Raw genomic sequence first — 22,403 nt, 5'->3', positions numbered from 1 at the left:
CACACACACACACACATCCCTTCCTTATATCCACTCTAACGCCACCCACCTGCCACAAACAAACACATTTACAAACAAATGTTGAACACAGTAAGCAGTAAGACAAGCTGGACACACTCATCGCCAACACTATAAAGACAATAATTATGAGAACCTATTAGGCGTCACCATCACAGTCTTCAACAGTGTTGCTTCTCACACGCCATATACATGTCGGTTGGTGTACTGCATCCCCCGCCACCCACACTCTTCTGTAAGCAAACACAGTCGCTTCATTATCGATATACAACAACCCTCTGGTGGTACACTGTCCGCTCATAACAGAATGTGTGCACAGAGTGACTGCTTCTGTCAGTACACGTGGAGGGCAGTGTGTGGTGCTGGAGAGGGTTGCCCTCATAGGGTGGTACCCATAAAAACTAGGCGGATTCACCCCTCAGTTATGCAAAAGTGTCTCAGTTTTTCCCTATCCCCTTAATGAAGGATAGTGGACTACTGATAAAGGATATCTCCAACATTCAGTCAACATGGTTGATGTTCAGATGAGTTCGGGGCCACAACAACATTAACAAAGTCGGTGGGTACAGCTGCTCACTCTTGATAAACTCTACCCTAACTCGAACATCATCAACCACAGGATGTAGTTTTTATGCCATCCTTGCTGCCTCAGTGCGTATATATATATATATATATATATATACTCAACTCAGGAAAGATCTGTAGTAGCAAGGGGGTTAATTAAATATTATCGTACCTCACATTTCAAAAGAACTGAAAACTAAATAAGATCGTCTGGATAAGGTAAAAATAATAATACGTCATCGGACTTGAAGGTGTTAGCTGAATAAAATGAAGTTGCCTCATAAGGTTATATGAATTCTTGATACCCTCCACATGCAGCATTAGGTAGTACCGATATTATTTTTTATGTTCTCTCCATATGATGATGGTGATGATGATGGTGATGATGATGGTTCTAATAATAAATACTCCCTTCGGAGCCTTGTCTATCACACGCGGTTTTTGGGAGTGTTTCTAATCATTAGTGTTGCCATCGACCTTGTGACTAAATGAAGACGAACCTTCCTGTTTACTCAGAGAGTTTTCATTGTTTCTCAACATTTTAAAGCATATTTCCCCTGTAAACTACGCCATTACACCTGACTCATATTCTCTCTCCCATTCTCTGTGTATTCCTCTTTGTCGCTTCATCAAACGCGTGAATAGCGAGGTCCAACGTGATACACTGTATTGCTTTCAGATTTACACACACACACACACACACACACACACACACACACACACACACACACACACACACACACACAAAAGGCTCCACCACTCAACATCCCTGTATACTTAACATCCCTGTATATCGTATCCAACGTATAAATCTCCTTTTGTGTAATCCTCGTTGTCATCAAACTCCTGATTTGGCGAGGACGATAGTAATATATTTTCCGATTTGCATGGGTACCTGGCCGAAATATTACCCTCAGAAGCCGCCAAAGTTAAAACAAAGAGGGATGCCGCTGACTGTGAAGTCAAAATAATTTTTCTTATTTCAAAGCACAGTTGGAGGCTACAAGACTTCTGGTGACTTACTGCTTGTAAACAAAATGTGCGGAGATGTTGATATCTGTGGGACAGAAATATCAGAGCAAGATATTCAAGAACGCGAGGGAGACTTGCCAGGTCTGTCTCCTGTGTGGGAGGACCATAATCCGAAATTGTTGGTGGAGAAGCATGGCCACACAAGAGTAAAATTTTTCTGTATATATATCTGTTTACATATTTGTCTGTCTGTCTGTCTGTGTGTCTGGCGCTCTCTCTCTCTCTCTCTCTCTCTCTCTCTCTCTCTCAATATATGTCTAATCATCTATCTATCAGTATCTCTCCATCTGTCTACCTACATATCTATCTATCTTTGTCTATCTGCATTTCTCCACCCATCAGTCTGTCTATCTGTCCATAACCAGACTCCTTAATCCAGCAAGTGTGGCCACAACTAAGTCGCCTCCACCATCAGGCTGCCCTTTCTCCAAGTCCCACCACCCTCTCTCACATACCTCTCCTATTCCATCCCTCCACCTCATCATCGGCAAAATTGAGTAAAATCATGAAGGACGGACATCACATGGGTGTTCTTAGTATGAAGCTTCCAAACATGATTCAGAATTAAGCCGAGTTCTAGGAGACATAGGAAGCTTCGTCGCACGTCCTTTTTAATGACTTATTTTGCATGATTTTGACACCTTAGCACTCTCTTTTATGTTATCTAATTAAGGTTAACATTGGTAGGCTATAACTCGTATCAGTAATATGCAAGCAGATTCTGAGGTGTAATATACAAAATGAATTACTGAGTAAGAGATGTTAGGAAAATCTACACAGCTTTTTAGAATACTATTCTTTGTCTCGTCACTTAAGGACAAAAGTCTGTTGGTATCCACATTTAATATCATGTGTCTGCAGCTGTGTCTGTTTTCTTCTCCATCTGCTGCTGCCTAGAATTGTGCACCTAAAATTATCATTGGTACCATACTCTCTTCACTTTAGTTGGCCTAAATTTAACCTCTCTCTGTTTTGAGTAGTAACAAGTTAATATTACGATATAATGCTGACTACGAGGGAGGGACTATGGAAGGTCCGTAGGTCCGTAGCATTGTCTTTTTATACTACCGAGCTATGTGATACAAGCAGCAAAACGACAACAGTATGGTTCAAGTTAGGATGAAATATAAATGGATTTACTGGAGAATGATTCTAACGCATTTACTCACAGTGGTTTACTCACAGGCCGATTATAATTATCCAGATGAAATACGGAAATAAACGCTTAATGTGGTATTATGATATATGGTAAGGGCTGTAATAAATAAGGGCTAATTAATGTGTACGATTGCTTTGCTCAGGATTATTTAGTAATCTTTTGCTTCTCCTTTCATTTGTTTTAGGACACCATTATGCCTTCCATGTTATGTCTTGCTCTCTGGACTCTGCTTCGGATGATGATAATTTCGTTATTGCTGCTGCTGCTGCTGCTGCTGCTGCTGTTGCTGCTGCTGATAATGATGATGATGATGATGATGATGATGATGATGATGATGATGATGATCTCTACATACGTCGAATCATATCCCATCATTTCCTTGTTTTATTACGAGTGTGGATGAACATGAAACTATGTGAGAGTACTTGGTCAGTGTATGTGGCTGTGGGAGTGTACGGACAGTGTGCGTCCTGTGTATGTGGATCCTGTACAAGGGTGTATTTGGACAGTGTACGTAGGTGTAGTTGGAGGGTATACGTAGAAACATTTGAAGTGTACGTGGATGTATGTAGACAGCATTAGTGGGAGTAGGCAAACATGAGAGGGTACAATCGACGAAGTTTCCGTATTATTACGCTGCGTCAACTTCACAGTTAGGACATGTTCGACACTTTCCTCCCTGGCGCATCATATAACAGAAAATCACCTATGGACTGAGAAACATACCAAGTCTCTCTCAGTTTATGAGCACTAGCCGCGTGGGAAAAGTGGCAAGCACAATAGGTGAAATCTGAGGCAAATTCTTGTCCCCGACTGTACGTGGGCGCCACGATTTGGGCCTGAGCGTGGGTGTCAGTGTACGTAGATGTAGGTGGACGTGAGAGGGTACGTGGGTGCCTTGATGGATATGGGCATGGGCGTGGTGGACCCTTCCATTGTTGGGGGATCGCTGATGTAGATGATGGGAAAGGAGATGATTTTATTTTATTTATTTATGTTTTTTTTACCGACTTATCCCGTTCACACCAGGGCGTCATTTATCCATGCCCTTCTTACTGAAAAGGTTTATGAAATGAGGCACATGCGTGGGTGGCATTGCACGTGTCATGACCCCGAGAATGTTAAAGAGTCGAATAATGAGGGAATGTAAGTAAAGCCCGTTAACAGGGGACGAATTAGATGATAACTTCCCTAGGTGTGTGTGTGTGTGTGTGTGTGTGTGTGAGAGAGAGAGAGAGAGAGAGAGAGAGAGAGAGAGAGAGAGAGAGAGAGAGAGAGAGAGAGAGATTATTTCTTTTCCCAAACCTGGATTATTTCCACCTCAGATTGGGTTAGGAAAGTAATGATCTGTAATTTTTCATTGTACTGATCCCCATAATTATCTCCTACCGATCCCACAGTAGCGATAAGGTCCAGCTTGTGTCCCTATCAGTGTCACTAAATCGCCGTACCATGAAATGTCACGAGTTGCCACCGTAGATTTGTAGCTTCCCACGTTCAGTTCCTTTGATCTTTCCCTCATCCAGAGGGACGTGTCTAGAATGTGTCTGAGGTGCGTGTGGTGTGCACTGGAGGTGTGCATCTGGGGTGTGTCTGACTGATGTGCCTGAAAATAAAGGACGCCTTTGGGGATGTGTTGGTGGGATGCATACAGCTGGGGTGGGTCCTGCTATTAAAGGTGTCGTTTATTTATATATTTATTTTTTTAATGCTAGGAAGAAGGAACCAAAGGCCATGAGCCCGCAAACTGTTACTTCCACGAGAAAAACAAGATACAAGAGAGAGCCAAATTCAAGATCCGATCATTTCGAGATGCCTGGACACACTGCCTTTGAAAGACTGGAGATCATAGCTAGCCTTGTTGAGAGAGAGAGAGAGAGAGAGAGAGAGAGAGAGAGAGAGAGAGAGGAACGGTATGCTATGAATGCAGTAATATACTATGTCCAGAGCAAAGAAAAATTTTGCTGAAAATTGTCAGCTTTAACCCACTGACTGAAAGCAAAGCGCCAGGTGTTAGTCTGAATATAATACCTATGTAGAGTAAACAATTGGCTGTGTACAGGTTAACACAACACATCAATACATCAAATAACCCTATACCACCACTAAAGTGACTAACACATCGTGATAAATTTAATAAACTTATAAACCCCTGTCTAAGAACACACACACACACACACACACACACACACACACACACACACACACACACACACACACACTCACACACACACACACACACACACACACACACACACACACACACACACACACACACACACACACACACACACACACACACACATCCCTACCCCATGTCCACACTGGCTGCCACCCACCTGCCATCGCAAACCACGCCTTCTGTAGTCCACACCCACCTCCTCTCCCACTCTCGTACCTCCCCCTCCCTGTCACCACCTGGTACTTCTCTTCTCCTCCTCCTCGCCATCATCTCGTTTTCTTTTTATCCCTGGCACATTTGCTTTTCCATTTTCTTTCTTTTTCCACAATTTCCGCCAAACTCACCCTTTCCATTTCTGTTTCTTACATTTCCATCCCACTTCCCTTGTTCTTCTCTTCTCGCCGCCGCTCCCCTCACTTATCGTTCACCCTTATCTCTGCTCCACCCCTGATTCTCTCCTTTCCTTCACGTGCACCCCTGCTCTCCTACCTCCCCCTTCTCCTGATATTCCCCATTCCCTCGTTCTCCTCTCCTGTTCCCTCTTCAAGTTCCTGCCCAGAACTCCCACTTCCCTTGCTCCCCCTCCTCTGCTCTCTTTTCGTTCCCCCTACCTCTCCTTTACTTCCCTTTCCCCACCCTTCCACTACTTCATCCAGTTCTCTAAGTCTTCTCCTATCATTCCCCAATTCTTTAATCTTATTCTGTCTCCCTCCCTGTTCTTTCCATGATGATTCACACTTCCCCTTCAGAGTCATTCCGAGCCCACTCACTTCCCTGACTTGCCCTCTCTCGGTCTTCCTCTCCTCTCTCTTCTCGTATATTTTCCCTTTCCTGTTCCCTTCCTCGTCCCATTCTTCTTTCTTATTCCTCCTTTCCCCTCTCTAATTCCCCACTGTTTTCTTCTCACTCCTCCCTGTTTTCTTTTCTCTCTGAACTGCCTCCTGCCTCTGTCCCCCTCTCGGCCACCCCATCTGCCTGCGTGGGTCTCCCCGTTCACTCGCTCATAGGCGGCATAGCAAGCGATCAGTGTGAGAGCAGACCCGGCAGAGGCAGGGTGTTGGACCATCTCGCTCTAGACCTTAGCCACAGACGCTCGCTGGAACTCGCTGTTGCTCTGGAACGTAGTCATGCTGCCAGTCGTTATGATTAGTGTAACGGGCATTACAAATATTGTGATCTGTAGTGACCTGTGTTGTAAAATGTTCCAATTTTATGTGAGATATTGAATTTGAAAATAGCCACATACTTACACTACTGCTATAGGGACTGTGAAAATAGGTCCCCAGTGAGCTGTGTTGCACGATGCGAAGAGAAGATGAAAGGTCAGACTATTACTGTGATTCCGGCGGCAGTGAGTGCGTGAGTGAGAGTGCGTGGGGGAGTCCGTCGAAGAACAATGGATTTATTTTTATTGTTCGTGTGTCTCAGTCTCGTCGCTGCTGAGCCAGGTTGGTTAACTAAATACATTTTATTTGGTAATCATCCGAAACAACTCTGCCTGTGTGTGTCAATATTGGTTAGGCTAGGATTGGTTAGGTTAGGTTTGCTATAATATTGGATGATATGTAACTTGGGGCATCCTGTCCTAATTATATGGACAGCGTTATTCCCATTAATTACGAAATCTGTTTACCTGTATTTTTATCAGGTGATTTCATCCTCTAGCTCATCCAGGCTCATAGACAAAAAATTTACAATCCTTTGAATCCCGTGACGTCGTTTCTCAGTGAATTTTGTTACTTCAGATGATTTTATTCATCTGAGGAAAGGCTTTTAGCACTTAAGGTATTGCTGAATGGTTTAATTTAATACCTCTATTTCGAATAGTCACTCCCAGTCACAGTATAATCGTCCACTGGTAACAAGAATGAAACAAGACGCCATCGCCTGCACTTTAAATTCCTCCTTCCTTATTTGTTCCACCATTTATTCAGCATAATACTGTATGACATAATTTCTGGCTTTCACATATTAACAATTATGCGATTAAAGAACACAAGTTTGTGCCATGTATAAAAGTGGGGTTTTCTGGTCGATGGAAATTATGTTCATGGTAAAAGATAATATACATGACTGAAAAAATTGGTAAACATTACTTTAATTATTTTTAATCAGAATTCATCTTCTGAAAAGACAATTACCTTTAACAGTAACCGATAGCCTGTGAATGGGTCGTCTATAACTTATACCAGAACCAATTCTTGATTATATTTTTGTGAACAATTTATTACTGATCAGCTCATCAGATAATGGAATCAATTTTGTTACTGTTGTTGTTGTTGAATTTGTTGCTGTTGTGGTCCCAGGCTCCTATGAAACATGAATCCGGTGGACGGCAGACATAGCTTCACTTCTCCTGCAGTCCACCATCCTCCATTCTGGTGATAGGAAGCTGATGGAAGTTTTTTTTATAGCCAAGCAGCTCCTCCACCTGGTTATATCGGTGCCACCACCTGAAGGCGACCCTCTCTTGTATCAGCTTTGATGTTAAGTACATAATGTTTTGACGGACGTTATTTCCTAAGTGGCACTAAAATGAAATACTGGTCGATATTGTTTTTATCAACGTAGGAAATTATGTGACATTAACATCTTCACTACCATGACATATCTTTTAGTTTACTATTGCCGTTCCAGACGATTTTACTCAGTTTAGGCGAGACATCGAATTTGTGGGGTTAAATATTATAACCTTCATTAATCCCTTCACTTTAATGTCTTTGTTTTCATCTGACGGAACCGGGCCACTCTCACACCGTGAATACTGTCGTGGTTGAATGAAATTTGATGAACCTTAGTTATGAGGTAAGACTGAGTCTTGTTGATCAGTAATTAAATAAACCTTTCAATCTGGCAACACCTGGCCATCAACCCAACTGAAAGGGGTTAGGGATCTTTATCAGGTTAGTTTGGGCAATGATGTCGTTTGATGGTGACCTGAGCAAAATAAACCACGAAAAAGTGTTGTAGTGAAATGATTAAAATTATACATTGATCGACGAAGGGACTATCCATGTTGGGAATTATATAAGTCTATAATATAGTCAAACTGTTCCGCTAATTTTATATGCCGTAGTAAAAAGAAAATACTAAAATTAATAGTCTTTCTACTAGATGTTCATTATATTCATATAATTATCTACTTATAAACTGGATGGTTCATATATTTTTAAGCACTTGTGTCATCAGAGGAATTTGCACCGATTTATTAGACAACGTTAATACACCTTGTAAAGTTTACTCAGGTTAATTAGCGGTCTTAGGGTCTTATCGTGACTTTGGAGATTTCGGAACATCTCTTCTTTAGCCATTAATTCTGCACATCACTATTAATGTTGTAGTGTCTTTTGTCGATGCTATTTATTTGCAGGTTTAAAAATATGCAAATAGTTTACAGGATAATACAATACACAAAATAAACTACACAAGAAAACGTGTTGAGAATTTTATGAGCCAGTTTAATACCAGTGCCCTGCTATGATGTGTCAAAATTTAACGAACAAACTGTACTTCTACAGTGTATATATAATTAGAAAGTAGTCTAAAATATTAAGATGTTGGGATGGATAAGTGCAGAAACAAGAGATAAAAAAGGAGAATTTGGGATGAGTTCTATTCCCATTACTGCATTTCACACCATACTCAAAACACGTTTGTAGCTGGTCCACCATCTTTTTTTGAGAGATAGGGAGGGAGATGAAGGACATCTGCCTCACTAAGCAGCGGAGTAAGGTAGTCCGGCTTATATCGGCGTAAGGCGGCGTCCCTCTCGAGAACCAATATTAACCCTAGAATGCTTACGTTATTATCCTCACAGTATTGCTTTCGCCGGGAGAATTTTACCCAATTTTGGAAAATTAATAAAAAATACTTAGACAAAATTTTTATAAAATTTGACAATGCAGTGCAGATATCAAAAGTAACTCATATACTTCCTTCTTACATAGTAATAACCATCAGGGTAAGAAAATAAATTTTATCTGAATTTATTTAGGAGGTACTAAAAAAATGCTTTTTTTTTTTTTATAACATGAACATTAAAATAAAAAAACACTAACTATGGGCTCAATTGCCACTGGGCTTGGTGGCCTCCTCCTTGGGACGTTGAAGCTTAAGACTAGGTAGGTGGCTCCCCTCACATATCACCCTGGCCTGAAATGGGGGAAACGAAAAAAGGGGCAATGTCGGGTAAAAAATACTTTAAACCCAAATATCATGGTGATAAATGCGAGATGAAACCACACCACCACCTATGTAGGTAGGGGGTAGGGTGGATTGAAGGTATAGGGAAGGACAGCTCCAAAGCTCTTATCATAACAAATTAGCAAGTAAATAAATCGCCGAACAAGGAAATTTACCCGACGTAAGCATTCTAGGATTAAATAGCTGAATAAAAGCAAATATTAAGAAAAATAAACTATGACAAACGTTCTAGGGAAATGATAACAGATAGGGGAACCGAAACTGATTGTACCTCGCCCGCTCTCTGAAAGTTCATGTTCGGCATAATATGTACTCGTGCATTCAAGCAACTATTTTAAGTTATAGCAGTATCTAACAGAGAGAGAGAGGGAGAGACTTAGGATTTAGAGATTATACGCTTTCCAGATGAGAACACAACAAAGCACTTATCAGTCCGTTCATATATGAGCAATAGGAAATTGTAACTTAGCTAACAAATGACGCAACGACTTAGATTTGTTTACGCTCGCATACGAAGCAACGATCTTCTTGCTCCTGCAGCGAAAATTCTTCTTGACTGCAGCGAAATTTCTCATTCCAATATTCCAAAAATTGTGGTTTGGCATCATTACTATTCAGTCTCATTACCAGCCGCGATAGCGAAGCTGGTATTGTTTTCAGGTTGTCTGCTCGTCTCTCCGTGTGTCTGTGTTTCTGTCAGCACGATAACGTTGCAACCGCTCAAGAGATAATAAAATTTTGCAGATGTGCAGTAGAGGAAAATTCGATCACGAGTTCGAAATTGGTGAAAGTAGGTCAAGGTGTGTGTGTCTGATACCACGATAACTTCGCAACAGCTAAAGTTATCATCATAAAATTTTACAGGTGTGTAGGAGGGATGAAAATTTCCTTCGAGTTCAAAACTGGTGAAAGTGGGTCAAGGTCTGGGTCATTCCGAGGCGCTCTAGATATGTATCGGCTCGCGGCTGGTGTGATTCTCCCCTTGGGGGGGAACCTCTATTGGTGTCGTTATATTAATTTACTATTTACGGTATTTATTTATTTATTTATTTATTTATTTTTAACATACCCCCAGAGGTTGCCAAGTCCAGTGTGTTTCCCAAACTGTGTCACTGAGTCAATGTAGCTATGTTTTTGAAGAATGAAGGCTGGCAAGTTGCAGTCATATAATTTTATGATCATACATGTGATGTGTACCTGTGGTGTGTCTGTTTTGTTTCTGAGGGATGAGTCCAGAGACAAAGGAGCGAAAGGACACCATCTGATGTGCGTTGGGGCGTACGCATAGGATATGGTTGGGGTGGGTGCGACTATCCAAAATGTCCTTTGTGTTGTAAATTTTTCTGTACATTTGATGATATTACTGAATATAACCCTTTGACTCTGATAAGGAATCTTACATGCCCTTGCTGCTAACACATGCATCGCAAAAGCAAATGTTTTGGTCTTCAAAGGTTATAACTCAGTCGTTATTTTTCTCAGTGTCGAGGACAGATATGTTGATGTATAATTTGCGTTTACCTGTGTTAATTTCATCAGTAATTTAAAACATGCAACTGGTATAGGGAGATGCAGAGTTAATAGTTCTTTTGGTTGTTGTTCTTGTTGGCCCAGGATTATCTGAAGGTGAACCCAGTGGACTGCATACTGACGTTATTCTCATCTTGCCGTCTACCATCTTCCCTCTGAGGGGACAGAGAGGGCGTTGACGGACATTCGTAAACCAAGGCAGTGGTGCCGCCAGTTTATGTTATGGTGATGAAACATGGAGGCACCCTTCCCTAGTGCTTACTGTTTAGATAAATGTCTGGTATATCGGTATATGTAGTATTAATTACATGATACCAAACCTGGTTCCCACCTAAAAGCTGGGATGAGGTGAGACCCAAAGACAACTAAGAGAACCATATAAAAAAGAAAAAAGAAAAAATGGGCAGTGAAATGGCTCACAAGTCATTCATACATCATTCACACTTTCCAAATTCCTTGCTCCATCTCACAAGGCAAATAAACTTCACAAATTTTAATGTGTGTGTGTGTGTGTGTGTGTGTGTGTGTGTGTGTGTGTGTGTGTGTGTGTGTGTGTGTGTGTTTTACATGCGAAATGACTCCGTGTTTACAGTCAAGAGTTGAGGAAGAAGAAAAAGACTGTAGCTATAATGCTTGTGAGTCATTTAGGCAGATAATAAGGTGCTGCTAAATTTTAATCCTCTAGAATACGATGTGTAAGAGTCGAAATGACATCCGGGGCCCTAACTACTTAGTTTTTTAACTGAGGCGAAGATACGCTTGTCAGGTTGGTGATGATTGAATGGACATGTCCGAATAACATCTACTTCCCCAAATTTCCCCCACAAATATATGTTGCCAATTAATAATGCTAACGAATAAAGACATTATGAAGTAATGTTGCATTCAGCCAATCATCACCAACCTGTCCAGTGCATCTTCGCCTCGATTAAAAAAAAAAAAAAAAAAAAAAAGGAGTATAAGTGAGCGATGACGAAAAAGACAAACTTGTCAAAGAGTTTGGCCAAGAGAGTAGAGGGAAAAGGGGGAGAAGGAGGCTGAGACTGACGTGGGGATGAGAAAGGGGAGAGGTAAGCTGGATATGTGTATGTGTGTGTGTGTGTGTGTGTGGGTGGGTGGGTGGGTGGGTGGTGAGAGAGAGAGAGAGAGAGAGAGAGAGAGAGACTGACTGTGTGTGTGTGTGTGTGTGTGTGTGTGTGTGTGTGTGTGTGTGTGTAGAGGGAGTCGGGGAGGAATGTTAAGTCGATGGGTGTGGAGTAACATGAGACCTGTAGGGTAGTTGGACAAGATGCAGTGGGTGGGCAACGGATAACAGTATCGTAAATTACTGTGATGAGACAGAATGATGGGTAAGGCTAGAGATTTGGTGTGAAAGAGGATTAATGTAAAGGATTTTAGGGACGTCGATGGACTGAATAAAGGGTGATGTGAGATTTTAGGTTCAAAGGTTTTTAGAAAAGGTATTAAGAAGGTGGATCGCGGATGAACTGCGTGAAGCGTAATATAAGGGATTTAGGTGGTGAAAAAACTTTAATACTAGATTGTCACGGTCTTATACGTCTTTGCAAATTGCCATGATGAATAAAGAACCTATAAAAAAGGCTTTTAAAAACTGCGCATTACATTGTTTGACATTTGACCCCACAAATTCCTCTAAAAGAACAAAAAAAAAAAAATAATAATAATAATAAAATAAAATAAAATAAAATAAAACAACTGAAAATGGCGTCTGAGGATTATGGCATACGGAATAACTTAATCAGGTCTGGAGAGAATTGATGATGAACTACAGGAATGATGCCAAGCTGAATAATCGTTTGGAAGAAAAAAAAAAAAAGGAAATATTATTGGGGATGTCGATGGAGTAAGTGATGGTTAGCGGAAGATATTTTAAAAGTAAAAGAGGACTAATGAGGCATATCTAGGATAATAGCCGGAGAGAGTTTAACAATGGTTGACCATAACTCTCGCTATAACTCAGCATTCAAGATGGCAGGAGGGCAAAGATAGAGCAAGTTTAAGTGAAGAGAATATCGAAAGACAGAGTTAGGGATCAAAGGAGAGAAATATGGGATGGTGAAAAATTACAAGGGGGTGTGACTACAGTACATGGAGTGAGTAGGTGAGAAGTAACGGGCGAGTTTTTAGGGACGGCGAAACAGGATGAAGAGAAATATGGATGACGAGGGAATGTCGGTATGATGGCAGGAATGATTTTAGCGCAGGTTTAGAATGGTGTGGTAAAATGCTGACGTGAGGTATTTTAGAGATGAGGGAAGGGTGCCTGGTGGCCTAGCGATTAGAACGTCACAGTCTGAATTTTTGTCTGTGCGGTACCATGCATAATTTTCCCCGCCGCGCAGTCAGACTAGAGCAGTGCTGCAATGGCGTTGACTGGGTACAGATTATCACTACTTACATGTGTTCCTCGTATGTTTTCTACACGTGAAATTATCGTGGTTATAAGGGATATATTAAAAGTGGGATTCGGGATTTCGTAACAGCTTTCCCTAAGCGGTTTATTCGGCATATAACACCAGAAACCTCATATATGTTACTGATGCGGACAGTGTTAATATTAAAGGGACTGAAATTAACATACAAGAGAATGTTAAGGTATAATATGCTTAATAAATCCCTACCGAAGGCGTGCTACGAAGCCTCCTATGCCACCAAGAAAGCAACCCGAAATGACGTGTTATTCCCGCATTGTATTGTGTCATCTCAGGTGCAGTTCCAGGTAAAAAAGTTATTTACCCTACAACAGAGTAGACTCATGTGGAGAGAGAGAGCACATTGCCCTTCTTTCTTTTGTCTGCATTGCGTTTGTTCTAACCTGACGAGGATACCTGCCCCTTTTCAATTAATTTGACGGCTAAATATTGTCAGAATTGGTGGGTCAGTAATTTTAATATTAGCCAGACAGACTCAGTCTTACCTCTTAACTATGACTCATGGAATTTCATAAAACAACATCTTGGTTTTTCAAGTTGGAGTGAAACCAATTTCTGTTTGGTAAAAACAAACGTGCAATATTTTCAGTGTCCTGAAATATTTAAGTGTAAGAGTGATGTCCACATAATTATTTATTGTAAGGATACAACATTTTCGGCCCAACTTAGTTCTTCGTCAGGTACCTTGATGGTCCGAGTCGGGTTGAAACACCTATGTTTTGCTATTTATTTTGCACATTGCACCTCAGCATCCTTTGTTCATACAAAATACGTAGATATAGAAACGATGAAGACGGCATATAAATGACTGGTGAGGTATAATATGTAAAATAAACTGCCAAAGAAATGGTGCAGATGACTCATATGCCACTTAGAATACAGCGCTGTAACAATAGATGAATACAAAAAAAAAAAAAAAACGGACAGGAGGCAGCAACCACGAAAAAAACACAAATGTGCGTACATTTTTATTGGTATGCTGGTAGGAGGAAGCACCCACCAATCGTCTACTATGTAATGCTGCCTTAGTTTAGTTTCTGGACTGAGTAACAGACCAAGTGGTTCATTGTAGCAAACGAAACTAGTTACTACGCTGGGTGGTAACTACCATATATAGCCAAATACTATAGACGGCTGGTAGTTGAGTTAAAGGAATCGAACTGAAGGTGAGTCCAGGTTGTACATCTAAGGGTAGATTGAGTTTTATTTGGTTAATCATATGATGCAACCCATAGAGGGTGACTAGTAACCTTAACTTCAATGTCTGGATTAAGTAGCCTAGTTCCAGGCCCCTATGCTCCTTATGAGAAAGAAGAGATGAAAATTAGATTGTTTTTCATTAATTCCAGTTTATCTTTAGTTTTCAAATTGAACATTATTTCTTACTTAGGTTACTTTAAGGTCATTGAGTAGGGATACTTTTAGTTTGCACAAAAAAAAAAATAATAATGTCATATGTGAACAAATGATATATTACATTTCATTAAGTACGGGTAACTCTTGTTCTCAGTGAGCATATTGTTAACAGTTATTCCTTTACCGTGCAATCTCTTTACTGATTTCTAGGCCTAACCTAATGGTGTCCTTAGATAGGATAAAGAATTCGTGCTGCTGCTGCTGTTGATGACATTGAAAATGATGAGACTGATGATGATGATGGTGATGATGACGTCTCCTGTACAGGTGCACCTCCAGTGATCAAGGAACACCCGAGCAACGTGGTGGCGCGGCGCAATGACCCTGCCACTCTGAACTGCGCCGCCTCAGGCAGTTCCAGAATCCGATGGTTCCGGGACGGGGAGGAAGTGGTCACGTCATCACAGGATCAGCGTTCACACCGGGTGCTTCTGCCCTCAGGGTCACTGTTCTTCCTGCGGGTCACGGCCACCAGGAGGGACAGTGACGCAGGAACGTATTGGTGTGTGGCCTCAAACAGCTATGGCGCCACACGTTCAAAAAATGCCACACTTATTGTGGCCACACTGGCCCATGACTTCCAGCAGCAGGCTGACTCCTCTATAAAAGTGCTGGTAGGGGAATCCATCACCTTGCCCTGCCGGCCTCCCAAGGGCACTCCACCACCTGAGGTTACCTGGCTCAGGGATGGGCACCAGGTCACCAACTCTAGCCGCATTAGTGTCAACCGGGATGGTGACCTGATAATCGCCCAGGCCGTCCAACAGGACTCGGCCCAGTACATATGTCGTGCCCGCAACGCTGCTGGCACCCGTCAGGCACCACCATCTCACCTCATCGTCATGAGTAAGTTAACACCGTCACTACGAAGACATTCTATTTTGTTCTGTTCATGTTGTCTCCAGGTTATTTTATTCAGCCTTGAGGAGGATTTTCGAACTGGTGGGGTTAAGAATAGCCTTCATTAACCCCATCTATACAAGAGGTATTTCTTAAGTTTGTAATATCGTCTTGTGGTTGCAAGAACATATTATGGTAAAAAAATAACATCATGGGTTGATGGTTGGTCGTGTTTATTATTGACCCTGAATTATATTACCCGGGTCAGCAGACTTTCATCATCATCTCTCTCTCTCTCTCTCTCTCTCTCAAGTAATCCTTTGGTATTTTATAAAAAAAATATCCTTTGCATTATATGGTTAGTAGTAGTGGTAGTAGCAGCAATCCAGGCTCATTTGAAGGTGAACCCAGAGGCTTACGGAATTCAGGAATGTTTGTATAACCAGACAGCAGAGCCGCTCAGTTATATCAGTGCCACATGAAGGCTTCTCTCTTCAGTATCATGAGATTAATATACGTTTCATATCAACAAAGTTAGAATATCTCTGTGTTAAATTCAGAAATGGATCATCCGGTTGTTGTTGTGGCTCCAGGCTCATCTGTACATGAACCTGGTGAACTGGAGGCTGGAGAAGTCCCTTTGCAGTCCATCTAATATAAACAGATAATAGAAAGCCCTTCACTCTGCAAGAAAAAGGCCTCCCTGCATGCATAGTTACTGATTTACCATATAATTTTAAGTTGCATTATCATTAAGTCGAGACGATAGTATAATAATTTTGATATACAGATGTTCTATCAACAAGGGTTTAATTCTCCCAGCACCGCCTTGGTTTGAGGAGGAGCCATCCAACATGTCAGTAGCGTCAGGTGCTGGTGTGGAGTTGGGTTGCCGGGCGAGGGGATCTCCCACCCCGACAGTCACCTGGAGGCGAGTGGATGGAGGGATGCCACTGGGAAGAGCAACTGTTGAGGACCAACGATTAATTCTGCAGGAAGTGACAGTGGCGGACTCAGGTGTTTATGTGTGTGAGGCCGAGAGTGAGGCAGGTGCAGCCACTGCCAGGGCTACACTCACTGTGCTAGATGCTCCAGTGCTGACCCAGCGGTCTCAGCACCTGCAGGTGATCCAAGGCAATGAGGCACGACTGCGATGTCGTGTGGAAGGCGAGCCTGAACCCCTCGTGCTCTGGCGCCTCCCTTCTGCGGACAGGACAGCTGTTCTGTCCCCTGGTCACAGCAGCAGCCATGCCTCAGTGTCTGATGATGGCAGTGCTCTCCTGTTGCACCAGCCAGGCACACAGGACACTGGTACTTACTATTGCTGGGGCATTAACAGTGGTGGAGGGGTGAGTGGGCGAGCAGAAGTAGTAGTGGTAACAGCGCTGCCTCCTCCAGTAATTGGTGTGGGACCCAAGGACCTGACAGTGGCCCCTGGAGGAGTGGCCAGGTTCTCATGTGAGGTGGTGAGTGAGGCAGCAACAGCACATGTCACCTGGTGGTACCAGCCAGCCGCACATCTGCCATCCCGTTTGCTGAGTCAGCACCCTGACCAGCCTCGGTTCTTAATGCCAGAGAATGGTGCCCTCATCATCAAAGACGTGCAGCTTGACGATGCTGGCATATACAGCTGTCATGTAACGGCAACAACAGGCAGCATACAGCAGGAGGCTGTGCTTAATGTGGTGAAGAACACAGAGCCAGAGGAGTCACCACTACTGCCACCACCACCCAGCAAGCCCCGTGTACTGGACTGGAACCAAACCTCAGTGCAGCTAAGCTGGATGCCCAACTCCCAGGGCAGCAAAGCTGGTCACCAATGGTATGCTGTGGAGTACTGGCGCCAGGGATGGTCTGAGTGGCGGGTGGCTGATGCAGTCATCACGCAAGAATCATGTGTGGTCAGTCACCTGTCACCAGGCCACACCTACACTTTCCTGGTGCGTGCTGTCAACAGTCAGGGGACGTCGTTCCCCAGCCCTTGGTCTGACCCTGTCACCACCAGGGCCCCTCCACACCCCACCCTTACTGCAGACCAGGTACCCTGTTTATAAACTGTCCTAGGTTTAAGTTATAAGTATGGTTGTTTGAATTCTACTGTTTTACTCATAAAGCCTCCAAACACTTCAAAATTTAAAATGAATATTACTGTGACAATATTAGGAAAAATTAATGTGTAATTATATTTAAAGGAATATTATGGAGATTTTTTTATTGTAAAAATTGGTTAGGATCCTGTAAAAATGCAGGATGGTTTGCAAATTATCTCTCCAATCTTGTGTTTGGTCGAAACTGCTCAGTGTCCTTTTGTGACAAAGGAAAATTCATGACAAGCCTTATTAGTTTGTCAGTAAACATAAAAAAACAAATATTGCAAAGCATGAAAAAGGTTATGGAACTAAGAAAATGATGCTCTGTAGATAATGGTGGCACTGGCTGAGACATCACAGCAGCACATGAGAATTGGGTTGCGTATTATATGGACCACACTGTACTTAAAAAGGTCCTTAACCATTTCCTACAGTAAACATATCTCCCTAACAGTTGACAACAATTATTGTTAATACGGACTGTTGTCTGTTTTTCGTATTTTGTCAGGCTTAGTAATAATATGTACTACTTCAGGTGCGTGGCGATCGGCGTCGCTTGGCGCGTCCTCTGGTAATTCTAAACAAGGCCACAGCCACAGCAGAAGACAGTGTTAAGCTAAACTGGAGCTTCCTGGAGCCAATGGAGGACCTGGTTGAGGGGGTGCTGGTGTACTGGATGGCGGAGGGCGGCAGTATGGAGGTGACTACCGTCCTGGGCACCTCATCCACCTATCACCTCCACAACCTGCACCCCAACACACCCTACACCTTCTTCATCGTACCCTTCTGGCACAGCGTCGAGGGCACGCCGTCCAACTCATACCACCTCACCACGCCCGAGGGCGGTAAGTTTAAGGCCAATACTCTTGATGGCGTAGGAGTGCCTAATAGTTCCTCCTCCTTAGCAATTAATTTTGCATATTACATACATACCACGCCTGAAATCGATAAATTTTACGGCTGTATTCTTGCTGGCGTGGGAGGTTTCGTAACGCTTCTTTCTTAGCTACTTATTTTACATACTGCACCTTTTTATCCTCTTGTGCATTACTAAGGTATATAGTGTCAAGAGTAAAATTATGTAAATTAAATAAAAGAATATCTGGGTGTAATATGCATGTTAAGTTGCTAAGAAAGAAGTGCCAGCAGTTATGAAGCTTCCAGTGCCAAGTGTAATCTAATATGACCTAGGTTTCTTTCAGATCCAGGATAGCGGGAAAGACAAACTTTTTCACTACGATTATTTTATTTCTTTTTTGTTAGCTCACTCGGTGTAGTGCTGCTCTCGGGTGTCTGCCCTTTCCTCCATCCTTTTTCCTTGCATCCTCTTCTGTCTTTCCTTCATTCTTTCCTCCTCCTCCTGCCTGTGCGTGACTCTACACTGAGTGACAAGCAAAGTGGTTTCCTGTACACCAGGAAATATTTACTACGCTGGGTGGTAAGTGGTAACCATATAACCAAACTTTGGCGCCTGGTGGTTTAGTAGGTAATTACGGCACTCCAATCGGATTGAGCCGGTGAAGGTTATACCCAATGGATGGTTGGGGTTTATTGCTCATGTAATGCCACTCAGGGATGAGTGAGGCTGGTCACTCTCATCTTAAATGTTAGGACCACCTTGCCCCAGGCTCCTACGCTTCTTATGGGGCAACGTAGGATTGGATGATGAATGAATGATGTTAACATAAGCACACTTCCTGTCTTCTTGCTTCTGGATTTTCTCTTACTCAGTCCTTAGGTAAGAAAATTTCACGATGATGGTGATGGCTACCTTTTGACGACGACTTCGGTTTAGGAGAGACTTATCGAATTAGAGGAGTTAGGTGTAGCCTTCACTGACCCTTTCCTTTAGACGGGCGATTAGCAGGATGACTAAAATATTCTGGAGGTAGTTGGAATACAACCAAATAAGACATCTTTGGTAGTACTTGGTATGTCAAAGACGTGTGGCCTGTTTTTAAGTATTGTATGATAATGTTGTTTAGCAATGTTGTTTTAGTCTAATTGTATAAGAAACCGTGTTGTAGTTTCAATAATGACAAGGTATTATAGCTACTGTACTGTATTATGTTTTACAGCTTAGGTCAAGTATCGCAATGTTGCTGTATGTGTTGGATGCCAGTGGTCTTAAAGTAATCATGTGTCCCTGGTTCTGTCACATATGTTCAGAAACAGTCAATCTGATAGGTAAAAGACAAGCACAAGTTAGCACTAAGGTAGATAGATGGATAAACATGTACACAAGTATATAAACCAACTGACTGGAGAAGATAGGTAATGAAACTGATAGGGACTGATGGAAAATATAGATAGCACTTAGAGTTATATTAGACGAACTGATAAGAATAGAGAGTAAAAAAAACTGATAGGTATAGATAGATAAACTGACAGGAAGAGATAGGTTGGACATGAGTTATATTGTTACATCCTAATCTTAACTTGAAGCTTTCACTCCCGTCTTTCCAGTGCCACTGACTGCGCCAGGTAATGTGCGAGTAACGAGGCAAGAGGAGGGTTCAGTGCTGATCGAGTGGTCGGGCGTTAGTACTGAGGAGGCGCAGGGGGAGGTGATAGGGTACATGGTCACACTCAGCCACAACGGTAGTCATGTTACTGAGACAGTTGGTACACCCTACCTGGAAACTCGTGATTTACTGCCTGGACACATATATACCTTGCGTGTGGCGGCGCTGACAGGTGCTGGAGCGGGACCTTTCAGCGCCCCTGTAGTGGTGGAGGGGCAAGGGTTGGGCAGGGCGGTGGCGGCAGGGGAGGTGCTGTATGCCCCGCCACAGTCAGTATGGTTGGCGTACCTACTGATTCCACTAGTGCTGTCACTGGTGCTTGGTACAGTGTGGTACTTGTGGAGGGTACGGCACAAGGCACCACCAGCCAGCCCTCCTCATGCACCCCCACTGTACCAGGACCCTTCCATCAATATGTACAGTGACCACAAGGTATGGAGGCCGTCTGACAGTGACAAGGATTCCAGTTTATCCTCCTCACGACTCCTCAAGCCGGATCAGATGGTTAACGAGTACGCAGAGCCGAGGGTGCTGCTGCCCAACCACACTACTGAACCGTATGCCACCATGGCTCTACTGTCACCATCACCACCACACACGTCCTGCTGCCACCCAAATGATCAGTCTGCAGAGATACAGGTCAACTGGGCTGCCATCCTGCCTCCTCCACCAGCCTCTCCACCGCCAGATGTTGACTTGGGGGAGCCAAGGCAGCAGGGGATGGCGCCCAGGACGTGCTCCAGGGCCTCCCAGTATGATAATATGGGCGGGGCGGACCACTACGGTAGGCCCTGTGATGCCGCCTCGGAGCACACGTATGAGGCGTATGCACAGGTCGTCCCCTCCAACAGATTCCTCACCTTCAGTAGCCTGCAGCGATGTGGTGATGAAGGGCATATTGAGTGCCACCTCGGTCATCCTGGCCAGCCACCACGCAGCAACACGCACTAGCAGTTGTAGCAGTGATAAAACGACATCGTAATAATTGGTGTAAAGGAAGAATTATATGCACTGACACTGACGTAACTATACAAGTTTTGGCTAAACCTGTACATTCAAAACACTGACAACAGTGCCTTATATTTACAGAATATCTACAGTATATCCACTCATTGAAATGGTGTGTGTACAACAGTTCAATGTAGATATTCATATCTGCAGTAAAGAGGGTCAAGTTCTGGCGGAGGATTTTGTATATTCATAGACATACAGACACACATACACAGACACAGTGTAATTCTTACATTTAAATATCGGTACTGTGAAATCAACGCTTATCCGCTGTGCTTAATATAACGTCGCCGAATGTGATAATAATTTTGATGTAGGCTGTAACAGTCGTGTGTATATGTATATATATATATATATATATATATATATATATATATATATATATATATATATATATATATATATATATATATATATATATATATATATATATATATATATATATATATATATATATATATATATATGTATATGTATATATATATATATATATATATATATATATATATATATATATATATATATATATATATATATATATATATATATATATATAAATGCCTTGTACAGCGGTCTGTCTTATTAACAGAGTGATCTATTGTGTACTGTATAGGGAGCATTCGAGTACGCATCACTATACGTATAGTGATGAGACGAGTTTAATGTGCATATCAAACAGTGAACTCTGCATTTCTTACTCTTTACCAGTGAATAGTAAAGTGATATGTGCGCATGTTGTGTGTTTGTGTTTAGCTGGTGCTAAAAGACTTTTTAATAAGTGAATGAAGGATGTTTGTTACTCTTCTTTTTATACTCTGTTATAATAATGACTGAGTGAGACTTTAATAATGTAGTTTATCTCCTCAGTCATAACCTAGTGATATTCCCATCCTCACCCTATGGTAATTCTCCCAGTCATCGTTAGTAGTGCCCATCCACGCCACATAGTAAAGTTACTACTTACATTATAATGATATTCTCCCTCACACCCTTGTGATATTCTCAGATACTCCCTGCAGTAGTACTCTTCTACACCTTAGTAATATTCACAAACACATTTTAGCATTATTCCCAGTCACACACTAAATATTACCCCACTTTCGCCTTCAGTAATTCTCTTAGCCGCACCCGATAGTTTATCCCCAGCAACCCTAGCAACAGTTAATCCATATCACTGTACTACTCTTTTCAGCCACATCATTGCGGCAATATGCCTCATCCTAGTGACAACACCCCATCCACACCTTAGTGATAGTGCAGTTCCTCATGATAGGACTCACAGCCGTATTCTCGTTGGCGTGGAAGACTTAGTAGCATCTCATTCTCAGTGTTTCCTTTAGCACATTACATGATAAAATTCGGTTGCATGTTAGTTTCGTC

At 42.4% G+C, this 22,403-nt stretch overlaps 1 protein-coding gene across 1 annotated transcript; it reads left to right on the top strand.

Moving 5' to 3' along the window:
* Positions 1 to 6,257: 6,257 nt before the first annotated feature.
* LOC145414914 (roundabout homolog 1-like) lies at positions 6,258 to 20,963 on the top strand. The gene is made up of 5 exons (XM_080284333.1): positions 6,258 to 6,306; positions 14,825 to 15,403; positions 16,220 to 17,436; positions 18,023 to 18,332; positions 19,954 to 20,963. Exons 1-5 carry the CDS (start codon positions 6,258 to 6,260, stop codon positions 20,961 to 20,963), a joined length of 3,165 nt encoding a protein of 1,054 aa, XP_080140459.1.
* Positions 20,964 to 22,403: the final 1,440 nt, after the last annotated feature.

This window comes from Coenobita brevimanus, chromosome 13 (genome assembly GCF_032717465.1).
Source record: "Coenobita brevimanus isolate Jiangsu-jjx chromosome 13, ASM3271746v2, whole genome shotgun sequence".
NCBI classification, from domain to species: Eukaryota; Metazoa; Arthropoda; class Malacostraca; order Decapoda; family Coenobitidae; genus Coenobita; species Coenobita brevimanus.
This window is presented reverse-complemented; position numbering and strand designations above follow the sequence as displayed.

What these genes read in the sequence shown, in the direction of transcription:
- LOC145414914 (XM_080284333.1), top strand. Translation starts at nt 6,258, where the DNA reads ATGCGAAGAGAAGATGAAAGGTCAGACTATTACTGTGATTCCGGCGGC. An exon ending in CCACCCTTACTGCAGACCAG is followed by an intron (nt 17,437 to 18,022) that starts GTACCCTGTTTA and finishes GTACTACTTCAG; the next exon opens with GTGCGTGGCGATCGGCGTCG. An exon ending in CCTCACCACGCCCGAGGGCG is followed by an intron (nt 18,333 to 19,953) that starts GTAAGTTTAAGG and finishes CCGTCTTTCCAG; the next exon opens with TGCCACTGACTGCGCCAGGT.